General features: G+C 38.7%; 1 protein-coding gene across 3 annotated transcripts in view; it reads left to right on the top strand.

Moving 5' to 3' along the window:
* LOC126187330 (uncharacterized) overlaps nt 1-18,462 on the top strand; it is a 155,017-nt gene extending 136,555 nt beyond the window's left edge. For all 3 annotated transcript variants that reach the window (XM_049928349.1, XM_049928350.1, XM_049928351.1), the window contains exons 11-13: nt 769-960; nt 7,635-8,311; nt 15,010-18,462. In XM_049928349.1, the coding sequence (XP_049784306.1) occupies nt 769-960; nt 7,635-8,311; nt 15,010-15,219 (1,079 nt within the window). In that variant the 3' untranslated portion in view covers nt 15,220-18,462. The remainder of the gene's footprint in view (nt 1-768; nt 961-7,634; nt 8,312-15,009) is intronic.
* The last annotated feature ends 608 nt before the right edge of the window (nt 18,463-19,070 follow it).

Raw genomic sequence — 19,070 nt, forward strand, 5'->3', positions numbered from 1 at the left:
AGAGGAAACTTGAAGACGAAGAAATACTGCAGGATGAAGACTATGCTTCAGGAATGTTTTGAGGCACTGTTTAATTGGACTCATATATTCATTCGCAATTTTGCGCAAGTTGTATTTTCAGAATTCAGGAACAAATATTTCCTAAAGTTATAAAGCATTGTTCTGATTTTTTTCTGTAGCTTGCAGTAGTCCATACTTAAGTAGTAAATCTAAGCTTTATTGCAGAATCGGCTGAATTATAGAAAAAATAACATTTTTACTAGGAAAAACATTATAAAAATTAAAATGTAAGATGTGATATTTTTTAATCCTTGTAATATACATAATAGGTATAATTAAATAGGTATAGTACCTCAGCCATCATGTCATGCATATCTGGTAAACATTTGGTCTCCTTCAAATGTGTAACATTGGATTAAATGGTACCTCAATTTGAGGAAGCATTTTGGAAAAAAAATTGCATCAATTTCTTTATAATTTTTTTAATAACCATAAGCAGGCCCAAAAATATTCAAAATACTTTTAATTTGTTTAGTAAGTGTGCTGCATTACCTGATATCAACAAAAACTTTGTAAAACATATACATTATAAACAGTGCCTGAAAGTAATAGGTGTTGATTTTTATATGATATTGAACCAGAAAAGTACTCTGTATCCTTAAAATGTCTGAGCTCTTCCTCAAAAGGAAAGTATTTGAGTGGCACAGTGATTGTTTTTCAATCATTAAACACCATGCATACTTTGCTCATCTTTGCATCTCATTACAGACAATTGCTGTGCTGCCAGTGACTCAAGTGAGATGGTATTAATAAACCCTGAAAGTTCTACGACGACAACAACAATGACAACAACAACAGCAACAACAACAATTGTCACAACAGCTGCAACAAGTATAGTGTCAACTACTAGCACTACCCCTATTGTATCAACAACCAGTGCTGCTAGTTGTCTTCACCCAAGTAAGTATCTATCATCATCCCCAGAAATGAGGGAAATGCTAACCAAGATCCTCCCCACTCCCCTAAATTGGTATTCCATCACCCACCTAACCTTCACAAAAACCTGGCCCATCCCTATGCCACTCCCATCTCCTTGTCACAGTGATCATATCTCGTGCAAGACCCAGATGCAAGACCTGCCGAGTCCATCCAACCGTGACTTCCTGCTCCAGTCCTGTCACAGGCCTCATCAGAATGATCGGCTGCCACCAAACTGTGGCCAAGAATGAAGTTGACCACCCAGTGGCACAACATCCAGATGAGCGCAACATCCTTGATTTCAATGGCTGCTTCACAACCAGAGCCACATGATTCCTTCCCTCCACCATCAGGTTTTCTGAACTAACGCAGATCGGAGCAATCCTTGCAACACATTCCACTGTCTGCACACTTTCCAGCCAACAGTTCCCCCTTTCTCTGTCATGTACCATCCTCCCAATCCCCGTCACCTTCATCATGCGGTGCATTCCACAGGCTTTGGCATCCATGCATCACATGCCTAGCCCATCCGCCTGCCACCCTGCCTGTCACATCCTTAGTCAACAAATCTGCTGCCTCCCTCTGAGCCAACCAGATACCCACTAGCAACCCCTCTTTCTGCGTCTCTGCCTCTCTCTCTCTCTCTCTCTCTCTCTCTCTCTCTCTCACACACACACATTACTCATCTGTTATTAATTGTTGAAATGAAATATTTCGGACAACTTTAAAGCATTGTTTCATGGAGAACATTTGAATAATAATCACCAGATATTGAATAGAGGATCATTGACAGATATTGACCTGTGAGAGTGGAATATACGTCACTGTTGGTCAGCTTAGTTGGGAAGAAACCATAAAAGCCGTGGTTCTGGATTCAAGTCCCAGTATAGCACACAAGTTTAATCTGTCGATGTTGAATTTGCTGTGGAAATTGCTGTGCTATTATTAGAAAAGAATCGTATTCTGAACTTGGTGTACGATAATGTGTATAAATTCACCAAAACTTAAATACTAGCTAGTTGCAAAGTAGCGCGTGTGGTATGTATGTGTGTGTGTGTGGGGGGGGGGGGGGGGGCAGTGGTCAAGGGAAAACTCTAAGAAATGGAGAGAATTGAGAGAAACATAGTTTCAATGCCATTCACAGTCTGGCAAAAGTTTCTTGCAGGTCTGTGACTTCACTTTGGGCAAATTCTGTCATAATTTCGTAGATTCTTGTAAATTACATGAGAACATTGTTGTAAACATACTACAACAAATTGACAAAAAAGTGCAACTCAGAGTTTTCAGCAGGCAAATAGCATGTGTTGTGATTTCTTGAATGCTTAAAGAGGGATTATATGCTGACTTCAGAAGATCCTGCTGAGTATGGTACTTTAGATGGGCAGAATAGCTGAATAGCTCAACCTTTCAATGGTGATCCTCTCTCTCTCTCTCTCTCTCCCTCCCCCTCCTCTCCCCTCCCCTCCACGCTCCTCTCCCCTCCCCGCTCCTCTCCCCTCCCCGCTCCTCTCCTCTCCCATTATCACTACCTATCTCTAGTTCCACTACCATTACTAACTGGTTATACACCAAAATGTGGCATCATTATTCTTGCAGATGTTACTGGAATAAGCTTCTGAACTTATATAAGGAAATAGGTGTAGCAGCAGCACTCACTCATGTGGGGTTTTTGGAAGTTTTGCAGTGACATGACCACCCCTGGCTTAACACTGTCAGCCATGTAAACAAAAAACTTGAGGGGTTGCTTTTGACTGCAACAGAGTCTCATATTTCTGCTATACTTGTTGCTGCAATTGGGAGATAAAGAGAACAAGTCATAGTAAGGCGGGCTAAGATAGGTGAGCTTCTTGTGTGTCCAGAAAATATGGAAAATTCTGAAGTAAGTACTAGGTGTTCTGTGCCTCTTTGAACACCAACATCATTTAACTACAGGAATGGAAAATTTAAATATCAAGGATTATAGACTGGTATCATTTTCATGTGAAGTTTGCATGGAAAAAAGAGAACATATGTAAGAGTTGGGCACGAAGTCAGAAAAATAGAAACAAACAGTTTTGTGCAGATCAGAACCTAGAGGCATTTGCTTGTGTGTTTTTACTGCAGAATACTTCTCTGGTAGTTTTAATGGGTCTACAGTACCCCTCTACAAATCTTTCAGCTATTTATGAGAAGTCGAGACGAGTAATTTGATACAGGACACGTAGTCTATCAAGTCAAGAAACTACCTCAAACTGAAACTTCCTGACAGATTAAAACTGTGTGCTGGACCGAGACTCGAACTCGGGACCTTTGCCTTGATAGAGCACTTGGCTCCCACCAACACCAGTGACCCACTCACCACAATGATGGATGAGGAGTGTTTTCCAACTGTGCTGCCCAGGCAAGCCATCTCCTCCACAGCTGGCATCCACTTCCCTGCAGTCAGGAGCCAGCTATAGCCCAGAACTCATCGATCAAGCTGTGATACCCACAGACAGTGTCAGCGAAAGGCAAAGGTCCTGAGTTTGAGTCTCGGTCGGGCACACAGTTTTAATCTGCCAGGAAGTTTCATATCAGGGCACACTCCACTACAGAGTGAAAATCTCATTCTGGATGAGGAATGTTCATAAAAAGTAGTGAGGGTCATTAATGAGAGCAGGATACAGTGTATTAAGACTATTTAAAAGAAGTGGTACAGGATGAGTGAGATATGTATAGAAAGAGATGCTAATGTCAAATTCAGTTTGTTCCCTAGTAAATTTGTGTCAATATTTTGAAGTTGCTTTCCTTATCTCATGTAAGAGGAAGAGGGAGATTTATATAAAGGCCAAAGTAAGTTAAGCTCTAACATTACATGCACACTACAAAAAATACCGTATTATTTTAAGGAATGTCATGAAAATGTCCCGAAGTCATGGCTGAAACAAATAATCCAGATAGTATGATTAAATTGTATGAAATGTTTCTGGTATTTCATTTATGGGCATAAGGCCATGCTCCAAGGCATAATTCTGTGCCTAAATTTTTGACTTCTCTTGCTGGAGATTTCATCAGAGGTGTTAATGACTCAGTAAGCTGTTCCAAACTCAAAATAATCTGAGCAAGCCAAACTGTTTATATGTATCCACTCAACAATCGGTTCGTGATGTCATCAGATGGCTGCCTAAGATTGCAGAATCATGCTGACATATACATCCCAATGTAGTAATTGTTAGATCTTGCTAAAACCACAGTGTCAGAGAAATGAATTTGTTGATTTCCTGATTTCCTGGCCCTAGTGTGTGATCTGCTACTGCTGATGTAGCCATCTTGCCCATTGGACAGCTGTTCTTGTGTTCCTTGAGAGGGATGTTACTGCTTCTTTATGTGGTTCATGCGTACAGTTGGCCACAAAAAGTGCATGGGATTTTATTTACTTCTGCTGTGGCAAGCGGTGGGCTTACGTCCTTTCCGGTGTTCAGATACATGCGCACCTTTCTTCTTGGTTTAAACACGATGTCAATGCTGTGTTTTCTGAGTTTTTTTGCTAGTGAAATCTGTTATAATATTTACAAATGTAAGGGCAACTTTCCCTTTAGTTGGTTCCTTTTTATTAGAAACTTCAGACGTTTTAGAATGCAGCACCCTATTTGTCTCTTCGTGAGTGTAACTGTTTCTTCTAGAAGCCGATCTTAAATGATTGAGCTTGTCCTTCAAGTACTGTGGTTCACAGATTATTTTAGTCTGGTCTACTACTGCTTCGATCATTCTTCTTTTCTGCTTGGAATGATGATGGACATTTTTGTGAAGGTATCTATCCGTGTGAGACCTTAAAAACACTGCAAAACATCTACACCTGCCACTTGCCACAGCAGAAGTATATAAAATCTTATGCACATGTAGCCAAGTGTGCTTAGGAAATCAAAAAAGAAGCATTTCCTCTCACCTCAAAGTACAGATAAATTGGCAGTAGCAGATCACACAGTATGACTGGAGAACTAGCAAATTCACGTCTGACACTGTGGTTTTAGCAAGATTTAATAGTTGCTATGCTAGGATGTATAGAGAGGCCATAGAAAATTCAAAAGCACAAAAACAATATAAAAAGAAAAGGAGGAGGACTGAAATTAGAAAAGTTGTGTACTGTATCGCTAAACACAACAAACAACCCCAAACCCTTCCCCTCTACAAGCTCCATAGGGTACATCGTCATGACCCAATGATCTTAGGCAGTGGGTGGTCTGATGATGTCCTGAACTGACTATTGTGTAGATATGTATAAACAGTTTGGCTTGTTGTGATTATTTTCAGTCTGTAACAGCTTTCGGAGATGTTAACGCCTCTGATGAAGTTTACAGCAATGAAAGACAAAATGATAGGCAGATGATTATGCCTTTGATCACAGCCAAAAGCCCATAAATCAAGTATAGCTATATCGCAAATACTGGCCGTGAAAGCCTACAGTGTATGATTATATGTGATATTGTCAAACGGGAGATAGGACAGTCAGTCAGTGTATAAGATACCATAACAGTTAAACTAAATGACAGTGTTCTGATGGATAGTTCATAACTTGTGAGTACTTTTAGTAACCACTTTCTGAATGTAGTAGCAATAGTGGGATTAAATGATTGAAGAAGCAAGAAATATATTAAAAATGTCAGTCCACAAAACGTTAAGCAACTAAAGATTGGACTGATGTCTTTTACTGAAATTAATAGAATTATAAAAATTCTAAAAAACAAAAGCTCATATGGTGTTGAAGGAATATCAAACAGATTTCTGAAAAGTTGCTCAAACTTAAGTTATGTCCTGAGATATGTGTGCAATGCATCACTGGCACAGGTAATTTTTCCAGACCTTAAAATAAGCAATTGTTAAAATTTATTTTAAAAAATGTGATAAGAAAGACTTAAATAATTATCATCCATTTTTCTTACTGACATCTTTTTCCAAAGTATTTGAAAAAGTACTGTACTTACGAGTAGTCTTACCTGAAAATAGAAACAGTTTGTGGTTCTTAACATGTCACCGTTCAGATTCTAGGAGGATTGCTCAACTGAGAATGCTATTTATTCGTTCACCCAGTTTGGCATTTTTCGTGATCCTTCTGAACTTGTTTGATTATGTAGAACATGTTACGCTCTTAGAAAAACTAAAGTTTCATGGAATTGATGGCTTTACCCACAAATGATTTGAATCTTATGTAACAAACAGAATGGTGCCAAGTAATTGAGAAACTGTTGGAAAGGTAGAAAATTTTTGTGACTGGGGAGAAATCACAAATGGAGTCCATAGGGTTCAATTTTGCGTCCACTCCTATTATGTATGTATGTGAATGACCTTCCACTCAACATTCAAAAAGCAGAATTGGTACTTTTGCAGGCAATACTAGTGTCATAACAAATCTGATTAGAGAGAAAGTAACAAAGATAACTGTTAATTGTGTTTTACCAAAGAAATTGAGTGGTTCTGTGAAAATATACTCTCTCTTAATTTTGACAAGACACACTACGTTCAGTTGTATATAACAAGTAGAATCATACCAACAATGATGATGTAGCACATGAACACGAGTCAGTAAATAGAGTAGAATGCTCAAAATTTTTGGGTGTATAGTTTTATGTGTGTGTCCTGCCACTTGTGTGTTTGTGATCTTTATTAAAGGTATCATTGGCTCAGAAACGATTTCAGTATGCAGCAACAAAAATTTTTTAGCATTGGCCCAGTAACATAAAATGTGTGACAGGTAGCGAAGCAAGTTTTTAAATCTTACCTAAAATCATTTTTTCTGGAGTAAGACTAAAAAATAATGTGCTCACTAATGTTAACCTAATCATGTGTACGTATCATGTATACTGACTCATTCCATATCTTTTCAATAAAAGAATCATTCGATTAATCTTTGGGACATGTAACTAACTAACAAGCTTGTAGAATTGTATCTAGATCCCAATTTCAGTTTACTGTGGTTTTCCAAATAATGAATGCTTGACAACCATGTTCACATATTCCCTCTTAAATCCTGGAACTAGACTAAAGCAACATTTACAATTAATTTACTGTTAGTAGGACATAAAACCTCAATAAAAGAAAGTGCTGGGAGTGGAAAACAACAGTTTACCAATATACATACATGAACATCCTGAGTTAGGTAATTGGTACTGGGTAAATCTGGAACAGTACTTAAAATCTAATAAGATGTCAGTGGATTTTTAGACAGCAGAGCAGAAGACAGTCATAACAAGATGCTGGAGCAGAAAACTGTCACTGCCATGACGTTTGAGCAAACAGCTGTCACTGTGATGGCATTTATTCTGTGTATGGTCTTTCCTGGTTCCCTACTCTTATTTCTGGCATTTCTTTTGGTCTATTTACAGGTTTTTCAGTAAATCTACAGTGGTTGTGCCATTGTCAAATCACTTTCACGAATAAAACAGAAATAAATATTGTGCTATTCGTTATTACTGATAAGCCTTAGTTTTGAGCTTTTTATTTCCCTATACTAGTTGTAGGTATCAGCGAATATCTCTAATATTCTATATGTGCTGAAGTAGCATTCTTGTCAGAGAAACCATGACTAATAGTGCCTGCCTTCTGTGACAATAAGCTGTAATGCTTCCTCTCAGAAATATGTAATTCCATGTCAAAATGAATAATTTATTGCTTGAGTAACAAGATGCTTGGTCTGATTGCAGAAAAGAGTGGTACTGAAGCTATTCAGGCAAGACAGCAGAAAAAAATGCCTATGGAAGACCAGTCAGCAGATTCCTCCACAAGTGAGAAACAACTCAGTGATATGGCACAAAGCTGTAACGCTACTGTGAACGCAGAATGTGGTGCCTCACAGTTCAACCTTAAAAAGGAATTAATGGAGCCGTCACGGAAGTCAAAGGTTTATTCTACCTTTGATTTGCCTCATACTTTGAAAAATAATGGAAACTTGAAGAACATAATTTTTGCTGTTGATACAAGAGGAAAAACTGTACCTATTAAAGTAACAAATAGACCCAAGAAACTTAACGTAAATAATCCATCATCACTGTCTTCAAATGATAGTAAAGCCAGTTCAGATGAACAAGTAGCATCAATGGAGAACTGTGAAGAAGCAAACGCTGAAATGAACACGACTACCACCAATCATGTGCATGAATTCAGATATGAAGCACCACTTCATCATGCATCTCAAAACGACAGTGAGCATTCCCAGCCCACAAGTCCTAAACGTGAAGCACAGAGTTCGTTAACTGAAAACAGTGCAAATATTATTCACATTTTGCCTGAGACATTAATGACTGGCGCCGTGAATGTTGCAACATCAGCATTCAGTACTGCTAAAGCTGTAATAAGCAATCTTCGCACAATTCCTGCAAGGGTGAGTTATTTTAATAAGTTTCATCATTTTTATTCAATCTTTCTCCCATTTTTCCAGTCTTATTTCAGGCAGTTGCTTTGTACCTAACAACAGGTCTAGCTGAATCAATGCATGTAAGTTTTGGGTTAAATAGCATTTTTTGTATAAGTGCCGGTTATGCTCAAATATTTTCGCTGTGGCTTTTCTTGTTATTGAACAGGTGCATAAGACAAATAAATTGTTGCAGCAAACAAAATACAGATGATTTTGATCCTAGATAATTTCACTTTGACAGCTGTCACCAGTTCCACAGGCAAAAGTCTCTGTTAAAACAGCCTTGCAGTCATGATTCTTGCATTCAGTGACTAGCTGTCCCTCTCACTGAAGGGCATACAAGCATTGGAATAACAGAATCTGAATCTCTTGCAGAGCTTCGTCTACCTCCAATATGTTGTAATTATTAATACCCTCGGAACTAATGGTACTAGGTAGTAATCAAATTATAGTTTGCAGTTTTCTACCATACTTGTTCTTTTCAAGACCTTCAAACAAAAGATGTCATACATGAATAACAAATTAACATAGAATAAAAATAACTATCGCTTGTTTGTTTATATCAAACCACTACCTCTTATATTAATGACAAAAAACACGTAATGAATGTAAATAGCCTACATTAGACTTATTTTATCTCTCTTAAGACAGTTTTCTGTTGTGTGGTTCATGAACTTGTAACAAGTTCTTCTTTTAACACTAAATGACCGTTCTTTAGTTATATGCAGTGGAAAATGTAAAATGTTTTGAAAAAGGCGTATGTGTACAATACACATAACTAAATGAACTTTAGTAGAACAAACCTAATACTTGCATTTAACATGACCTTTGGAACACACTGTATTGGTGTACATGGAAACAGTATAACTGTTGGGCCAATAAAATTCCATCTTGTAACAGTGAGTATAGAAAGTCAGGTCCCTTCCTCTTCCATACTAATGCCCAGTCATTTGATTAATTTTATTTGCTGTTATATTAAGGAATTGCAAGGGTAGGAGTGAAGACTATTGTAATGATCTGTTTATGTTTATGATTAATTGTCTCATTAGCTGTAATCACTGGCTGTTATTTATCTCACCCTCTTTTTTTTTATTTGCTTTTGACCTCAGTTGGATAGCTGTACAGATTACTACTCCTCTGAATACTGCAGTGTGGATTATTGCTGGAAGTTGTTACTGAGAACAGTATGAAATTCTTTGAGAAAAATATGAAGAGCTTCTTAAGAGACATTTTCCTTATATTATTTGAGAACAATACAGTCAAAATACATCTTTCCTTCTCTATCCTACTCTGTTTAGGTAGGATACAGTTCAGGATCATCACACTACCTGTTAATGCAGAGACCAGTGGAACAGACAGACATTCGTGGAGTGAGCTGCTAACAAAAAACAAGCCCAGAGCATGGTAAAGTCATCCTAAGTGTATACAAACAGTTCAGGTAGCAATCTGAATCAAAACATAAAACAGGCAAGGCCAAAACTCCTCCGATCAGTGGCACATACTTAAAACATCAATGAACTAGCAAGATACTGCCTCACAAGTATCGAGGTGTAGTATTTACCAGCACACTTGCATCAGTGGATGGGCTCACATGATATGTCTGTGGATGTGGCAGCTCCCCTTGTAGGAGCAAGCTGCAGCTGGAGTATGATCTGTCCTCCATGTTGGTACTCAAGCTGGTTGGGGATTCAGAATCGCTATCAGATATTAAACCGTCCCCCTTTTTAATGGGGTGGCAGAGGAGGGGGGGGGGGGGGAGGGGGAGGTGCCAGAATCCCCACTGAAGGCTACCGTGGTAGTTCCTCGATGTGATCAGCTGGGCCAGGTGCTGACACTGTCTGTTGGCATCACAGCTTGATCGATGATTTCTGGGCTACAGCTAGCTCCTGACTGCGGGGAAGTGGATGCCAGCTGTGGAGGAGATGGCTTGCATGGGCAGCACAGTTGGAAAACACTCCTCATCCATCATTTGTGTCGTGAGTGGGTTGCTGGTGTTGGTGGGAGCCAAAATTGGCTAGGGGGAAGACCTGGTTACACATCCATTGCCTCCCATCATTGGTCATTGTTGACGCCAAAAATGAGGATGGAGGTTGTAGTGGTAGTAGACAGGAGGTTGTAGTGGTAGTAGACAGGCTGTTGGCTGGGCATGTCTGGGGTGTGGTAGCTTGGATCCACCCAGGAATCTAGCTGAAAGTACGAACAATGAGGGAATCCATGTGGTATGTGTGTGGGCCTGCTGCATCATGCATAACAGGTTGAAGAGAATGCAGGTTCTGTGCCTGTGTAAAATTTTGGCTCAGCTACATCCATTTATGAGGGTGGACTGGTAGGCGGTTAGGAAGCTGATGAGTGCTTCCCTGGAGATGGCTCTCATAGGTATTTTGCACACCTGTGTTTTGAAGGTCCTGACCATCTGCTCGATTTCTGAATTGGACGTTGGATAGAAAGGGGTGACAGTTAGGTGCTCAGTGTCATTACAGTGGTAAAAATCCTGAAACACAATGCCGTGAACTGAGGACCTTCTAATTGCAAATATGATGGATGTGGTACAGATGGTAGCTGCTGTTGTGGTAGCAGCCATTCGTGCAACAAGGGTAAGTTAGAGAGAACATTGACAACTAGCAACGACATTGCTTCTCAGAAGGGTCTGGTGAAATAAAAGTGCACTCTTTGACAGGGACGTTCAGGGTGTGGCCATGGGTTGAAATACTGGGATGGGGCTGATTGATTTTGGGTGCAGGCGTGGCAGTTCCAGGCGGTGTATTTATCACAGTGTCAGTACTAGACTAGTACACAAGATGCCGTGCTATTGCCCTCCTTTTGCATGTTCACCATGCCTCTTTCTCAGTTTTTGAATAATTTCTCAGTGCTGCATTTAATATTTTAAATACAAATGCAAGGGATATGGTGCCATCAATATACAAGGGCAAGTCAAAAATTATCTACACTTTTTGTTCTACCATTTATAAACATGAAGCTAGGAGTATACAGTGCACAATATTTTTCTACGTATTCTCCCTCCTTCTCCCAACAATCAACAAACTTACATATTCCTTCCAAATAAAAGGTTTTTGGTTGTTCGTGAAGCCACTTTTGTACCGCATTTTGCACGTCCACACCTGAGGCAAATCAGCCACCATTCAAAGCATCCTTGAGTGGCCCAAACAAGAAAATCACTTGGGGCAAGGTGTTCCAATACCTCTAATTTCAGCTTGTTCATGGTTTCAATAGTGTGACGGGTTGTATGTGGTTGTGCATTGTCATGTGCAACAATACCTTAATCAACCTTGGCATTTGGTGCTGGCTTCAGCTTCTTTTCCAACAATTCACTATAACCTACACCATTGATAGTCGTTCCCTTTTCCATGAACTCTGCCAGTACGGGCCCACGTGAGTCCCAAAACGTGGTTAACATAACATTTCCTGCGGATGGCCCAGTCTTGAATTTTTTCCTTGGCGGTGATCCAGGGTGTTTTCACTGCAGGCACTGGCCCTTTGACTCAGGCTCGTAGTGATGCAACCATGTTTCATTGCCGGTGACAATTCTGCTCAAAAGTGCACCACCTTCATTGTTGAAGTGAGTGAGTAAGCATTGACAAACCCTAACACGGGTGAGCTTATGGTCGCCAGTAAGCTTTCTTGGTACCCACCGTGCACAGACCTTATGGAAACCGAGCTCGTTGTGGATGATGTGATGGGTGGAGCCATGGCTGATGTTCAAAGCAGAGGCTACCTCATTGATAGTGATTCGCCTGTTCGCCAGAACCATCGCTCGAGCATGTTGAACGTTGTCATCTGTAGTGTAGGTTGATGGCCGCGCCTCCTCCTCTTCATGTGTTACAATTGTTCGTCCACTTTTAAACTTTTCAATCTACAAAAACACAGTTTTATGTGATATGCACTTCTCCCATATTGCGATGATACTCCGCAATGGAATGTCTGCCCCTTTGACACCCTCTGACCAGAGGAATCGGATCACCGCCTGTTGTTCCGACGTGTTGCGCACTTCTAATGGAGCTGCCGTGCTATATCTGCAATAGAAGGAAGAACCATGGCTGAAATAAGATCAAACTGTCGGAGCATTATCACAACAGTATAACAATAACATGTGCGAGGACAGAAGACAACGTGCACAATGTAACAAACGTTACCCCTCCCGGGGCTCACAACTCTTTTGAGAAGATGTGCTTGGCTTGCAGCATTACTTCCTTTCTGTGCTGTAAGCTTATACTTCCAGTGTCCCTTTCTCCCTCTGCCTCTCCATCATATGGTTTTCTCAGTGCACACCCTGCTTGAACCTAGTTTATGATTGAGAGACAAGTTTCCATTTCCGGTGATCTCTGCAACATTTCATTAAATAAATACTTGGTCCTCTTGTTGGGTTTGACCTGCCACCAATTTTCAAAATTCTCCAGAAATGAGAATTGTGCAGGGAAGGTCGCCCAATGCGGTGTATTCTCCACCTTTGTGCCTTTCAATCTTTGCACCCTTCCTTTTAATAAGGTAATATACCCAAAACCCAGCTTGGTAACCATTCAGGTGAGAGGTCAGGGTGTTGTTCTCAAGTACCTGCATGGTTGTAGCCCCCTGACCATGTAGGAATCGCTCTGTTGGCGCCCAAGCTGCAAACTTCCATGTAAGCCAAGGAATATGTGCCTATCTTGACTGAGACACAGGTCTCCAAGCAACAAATTACTGGCCAGCTAGCCATTGCTGAGGCTGGGTGGTGCCCATGGGAAGCACACCCCCCCCCCCCCCCCCCCCAATATTTAGTTTGCACAAAGACTGATGGGTATTCCTTCTTTGTCACAAAGCCTTTATTCTTTATGGAAAACTTAGAGGACAGGTTCGGGGAAGTGACAGAATACAAGTATGGAGAAGTGGCAGCTATCTCTAAAATGAAAAGCCATGGTTGCTGCTTGATTTTAACAAGTTGGTGACTGCCAGTATTAGAGTTAATATGATTCAGGGCATCATTTTTTATAGAAATGGAAATGAGCGTACGGCATTGTGGGCCAGGAGTCCCCCATTTGGGGGGAGTTCAGCCACCGAGGGCAAGTGCCTATTGCATTCGATGCCACATTGGGCGACTTGCACGCCAGAGATGGGGATGCATCTCTGCATCTCTTTGTAAGCAACACTTTGCAATAGAGTCCCCTCTCAGCAGTACCTGGTGTGGGAACACTATCACATGAACTGAGTGTGGTTAGGCGTGGCATCTAAAGATGTGTTATCACACCAGCCTCGGCTCAGCCATGGCATTGTTGGCTATGCAAGAAATGCAAAGAAAGAAATGAAATTTTAAAAAAATAATTCCTCTTAACCTTTCCACTTAATCTGACTGCTTACACCACACAGTAGGTTTCTCTATATGTATTTATTGTGTTAGTGTTATTAGTAACTTACATGTGGATTCCACGTAGTGTTAATGCATTTTGTGGAAAATAAACACTGCCACAAACATGTCTGCACACTGCATCGCCAGTGATTTATAAGGCAAGCTGTGAAGGATTGGCATAAATTTGAGAGACATCCTGTAGTTGCTTCTTGTGATGTACTGGGATAGACAGTGTGGGGAATCGCTTACTGGATATTCAATTTATGGAGCTATGAAGGAGGGAAGTGCACAAACACAATCCGGAGGGGGGGGGGGGGGGGGGGGGAGGGAGGGGGATGTAGCTCTCCCACCCATGGATATGCAACAGGGTGGAGGGAGGGGGGGTTGGGGGAGATGACTTACTCTGGAATGTAAATTTGAGTAAAATCAAGGGGTTGGACTTGTTTAAGAACTTAAGGAGCTCACTCATTGAATTCTTACAATGGCATCAAACTCAGTGTGGCTGTAATCGCGAAATGTTTACATAGAATCTCCCTATGCTGTTTTTAGGTTATCTGTTCTCCTCTCGTGGTGGGTTTTTGCAATGATGATGGTCAGCTGCTATCAGATTTTACAATGTATTACCAGGAATCATATTGTTGTAGTGATAGTAGCCTTCTGTCCAAAACTGATTTGCTGCAGCTTTGCCCTTGCATGCACCCACCCACCCACCCACCCACCCACACACACACACACACACACACACACACACACACACACACTTAAAAACTTCCATTCTTTCATCTTCTGTACTGTTTACTATGCATTTTCACTTACACATGAGACTTCAGTCCAAAAAATTACTCTCAGAGGAGATTACCTTAACTTAAATTTGTATAATAATAAGACCTTCCTGAAGGATAAGCAGTGTCATGGACCCCTTTACTTGTCACAGAAAGAAAATAAAGTCAGCAAATATTTGTTGGCATTACATTTTGAGGGAGGGCAAAAAAATTAAATATCTACATATACATGCATACTTACAAGCCATCTTACAGTATGTCACTTCCCCCTTTTCCCACTCCTGTTGCATACATTTTCTGTGTGGAAAACTGCAGAGTTCAGATCATGTACAGCGTAGTCATCCATATCCCAGTGCCCATAAAACAGTATAAATTGCAGAATTCATAGACAACAGGAAATCAAGATCATAAACTGTTAATTTGAGAACCTTCTGTTGGCAGGTGACAATGACTGGATATGTTCACAATATTAAATAATTAATATTTTTGTGTATAATGTATTAAGGGAAATTTAATTATTACTTATGCTTTGAATTTTCATATAGACTGCGAACAATGCATCCTGGGAAGCAGGGGCACCACCTCATTCTTCAGACACTGGCCTCACCACTTCACAGTGCATGGCAACACTTACTGAAATGGGCTTCACCAACAAGGAACTAAATCTTTCACTATTGAATCGCTGTGATAATGATATTTCCCGAGTAATAAGCGTGCTTCTCTCATATGGTGAGGAGAACAACAGTCTAGATTAAAACTTGAGTTGTTTTTTTTAATGACTTATTAAATTGTTTGTAAGTATAGCTTTGACTTTATTTACGTATGGCAGTAAATAGTTATGGCTAAGTATAGTAAAACGTATGTAAACATGTATGTTTCAAACTTTGAAACTTTCTCAAAGTGATAATAATTGTATATGCCATGTTCCCTTTAAAACAGAATATTTACTTATAATGTAAATTGTATGTAGTGGTGGTTTCTTTGCCCTCTTGATGATCTTTGATGTGTATTGAAGCTTGTATACTGATTGGTAGTGTAGCAACACTCAAAATAATATCAGAAATGTTTCCTTCTCGTTCTGATATCCCTGTGTTACTGCAGTTCTTTTTTCATCAGCTGCAGTTCATTTGTTTTTGCCTCTATGTGTAGTCAATATTTACAGGAAAGAAATGTATTAAACAATGTGTGTCAAGTAGTTTGTATGTGAGGATATATCATTTCTCTTTAAGTGGAAGAGCCAAGCAGTGGATAGGTTTGTAGAAGACTCATAAAATGCTCAGCTTTTGGACAAAGCCCTTCTTCAGAGAGAGCAGCTTTATTTTCTTCCAGTGTTACAGTCAGACTGATATCTCCTAAGCGTTAATTTCCATTTGAACTTGTGCCTGTGTGCTTCTCACCCATTGCTGGTTTTATTTTCTGCTCTTTGTAAAGAATCAAGTTAGTTACAATCATTACTGCCAGAGTGGACATAATTTCATATGAAAAATTTATCTGCTGTACTGTTGATTATAAACAGTTTATATGACTGGAATGAAAGCTGCAACAAATGTTACAGTTAATTTTTAATCTTTTGTACTTGCCTACAGGTCAATAAAATATCTTTTACCATCTCTCTGTAAGACCAGGAGGGAAAGAAAGGTGTAATATATGGAAGATATTTTCAAAGAAAACGTTATGATCTTATTCATGTATTTGTAGATGGTGTGCAGTACTTATGATTGTATGTTATGCAAACGTCATCAGCATTTGAAAGTTTTATGATTAAGGTTGGTTGTGTAGCTCTTAATAATTTTTTTGTGGATTTTATGGTTATCTATTGAAATTTGTGATGATCTGACTTTTAATAGTTGAGATTCTGTGATAATTCTTGATTACTTTTCTTGTCATAGTGGTAGTCTGTAGTTTATAACAGCTGGACCGTAGGTACAGTATCATAATGCTTTCTGTAAATTAAATGGTCGTAACTGAAGTAAATATGAAAAATTCAGACATCAAATTCTCTGTCTATTATTTTATTAATACAATGAAGTATTCTAAATAGTCCAATTAGAGCTATTAACGCTATGGTAGGACAATTCCAGTTGTAGTAGACATATTTCCAACAGTTAGTAGTTGTTGCAACTAATAATCATATCCATTACTTAGAATGAAACCATTTCATTTGCATATTATAATTTAACAGTATTGCACTTAAAATTGACATATAATTTGCCATCCTTCTGCAATATACATTTGGATTAGTGTCAGCATACATAGTTTCAGCAAATAGTGTAACACTCTGAAGGTATCAGTACCAATTGCGAGAAACACAACGTGTAGAGTAACTTTTACTTACAAATTATCAATGTATGTGAATTGTAGTATGGATTAAATTGTATCATTAGATAGTATAAAGTAGATATTTTCTTTTACAGCTAAAGTTTCAAAAATAAAAAATAAATAAAATTCTTTTGTGTTTGAGTACCAGCTGCCAGTAAAGATTTGATAAATTATAATCCAGAATTGGGGATTAACTGTGTAGACACTAGATTGGCTTTATGAAGTATTGAAGTATTTTATTCTGAATATAATACTCTTCAGAGTATTATTTTGGAAATAAATCTTCTTGATGATCTATTTTAAATTTATCAATGAACAACTGATACACAATATGAATTAGCTCTGTGGGTTTATAACACTTATTTTCAACTATAAACACACACACACACACACACACACACACACACACACAGAGAGAGAGAGAGAGAGAGAGAGAGAGAGAGAGAGAGATTTCTGGTAAAAAGAAAATGTGTGCAAATTGTAAGGATGAAATTGGGAAACTAAATGATCATGTGTCTAGTCTATAGTTTACGACCTATGTGCTAAAAATTGATAAGAGAAACTTCAAGTTGCAAAATTTGAATGGCTGATAAATCAAAATATGCGGAAATTTGTACCAGAAATATTGCTGTTTGCTGATAAATGGTCCAAAGTGTGTTGTGAAACATATACGATTAGCTCATGCAGTTTCAAAATAATGACTAGCTGTCGTGATAGGTGAAGTAAAAGTTATTGTCCAGAACACATTTATTAAAACTTATTGGCCTGTCTCCCAGTATAGAAACATTTTGCCCCCTTGGCCTCCTGCTCCTTGCACTTAGAGCCCCCTCTTGTACCCCTTGCCTTACATCACATCTGCCAGCTTCAGAGGGTGCGTTCACTACCCCACTGAAATTTGAAATATATCTTAGATAACAAATGTAAGTATTTATTATATTTATGTAGAGTTTTGTTACTTGTGTTGTCATAGTATCCAACAAAATTTGATGTGAACAGCAAAACAAAAAATAAAAGGAAACAAGAAAAGGGTGGCTAAATAATGTTGAATCAAAGGACCAAATAAATTTTCAGTTTTGTTTAAAGGAATAAATTGAAACTTAATAATAATAATAATAATAATAATAATAATAATAATATGCTGAAGGCACTTAACTACTAAACTATCAAAGTAAAAATAATAATAGTAAAAATTCACTTCATAATGAATTACATAACATTCATGAAAAGTGTCTACCGACATGGTTAGCATTAGTTTCATGCCAATAGTTTTAGTTTGTGGCATTAATTAAGTATAGCTAACACTGAAGACTCTTGTTAATGAAAATGGCACGTAAAATCTGTTTTCATGGAAAGTGTGTATTAATTCTATAGCACCACAATTTGTTCTGTAGACTTGCACGTATGTGTCTATAACTTACTGTTTTATCTTTCAAACAATTATAACAGGGAATCTATATTCCTTCACAAACAAACGAATTATACGAGAAAAGTTGTGGTTGAAACACTCAAAAAAAGTTCTTTAGAAGAGCGCAGATTCGAGTCGCAGAGTACTGATCACAGAAACAGAGACTCTTACAAAACAAATTCCTGTAAATTTTCAGCAAAATACTGTCACCAGTGTTGATATATTGAATATTATTGTTACATATTTTACTATAATTACATGTTTTTGTATTTAAGCTTATGCTGCTTAAAGTTACAGCTTATTTGCTTTTTTACCCTTCTTATCCTCGTTTGTCTGCTCCCTAGAAAAACATTCAAATCCAATCTATTGTAAAAGTTGAAAACAGATGAATTATCTCTAAAAATCATGTTGTAGAGTAATAAAATGTGGTTGATTGCAGTTTGAATTGAATTATGAAGGACTTGATTTTGCTTAACTTTAGAAGATAGAAAATTTCATTTATCGACAGCAAAGTAGGTTGATAACAATATTGTGTGTAGCATTGTCATCACCATTCTAGTTTGTCATAAAGGGCTTTGTGTGGTGTCAAGATGGCAGTGGGGGAAAGAAAAGACTAGCAGCCCAAAGTTTTCTGACTACTAGTGACTTCTATCTATCCAGAACCAGGGAGCATGTGCGTATCGAGAAAAGTTTTCTAAATAGTACCTCTAAAGAGTTCGTGACTGTTTGTGTTTGTGATGCCTTTTTGCATCAAAATTACCATCTAAATTAAGATCAATACCAGATCATCTGCTATTACAATTGACAATGCTTCCACTACTGATGGAGAGATTGTTCTATATCGTTCTATGTCCAGTGTGCAGTAAGCAGATCTTGTGCGCT

The sequence above is a fragment of the Schistocerca cancellata genome, chromosome 5 (genome assembly GCF_023864275.1).
Source record: "Schistocerca cancellata isolate TAMUIC-IGC-003103 chromosome 5, iqSchCanc2.1, whole genome shotgun sequence".
In the NCBI taxonomy this organism is placed as follows: Eukaryota; Metazoa; Arthropoda; class Insecta; order Orthoptera; family Acrididae; genus Schistocerca; species Schistocerca cancellata.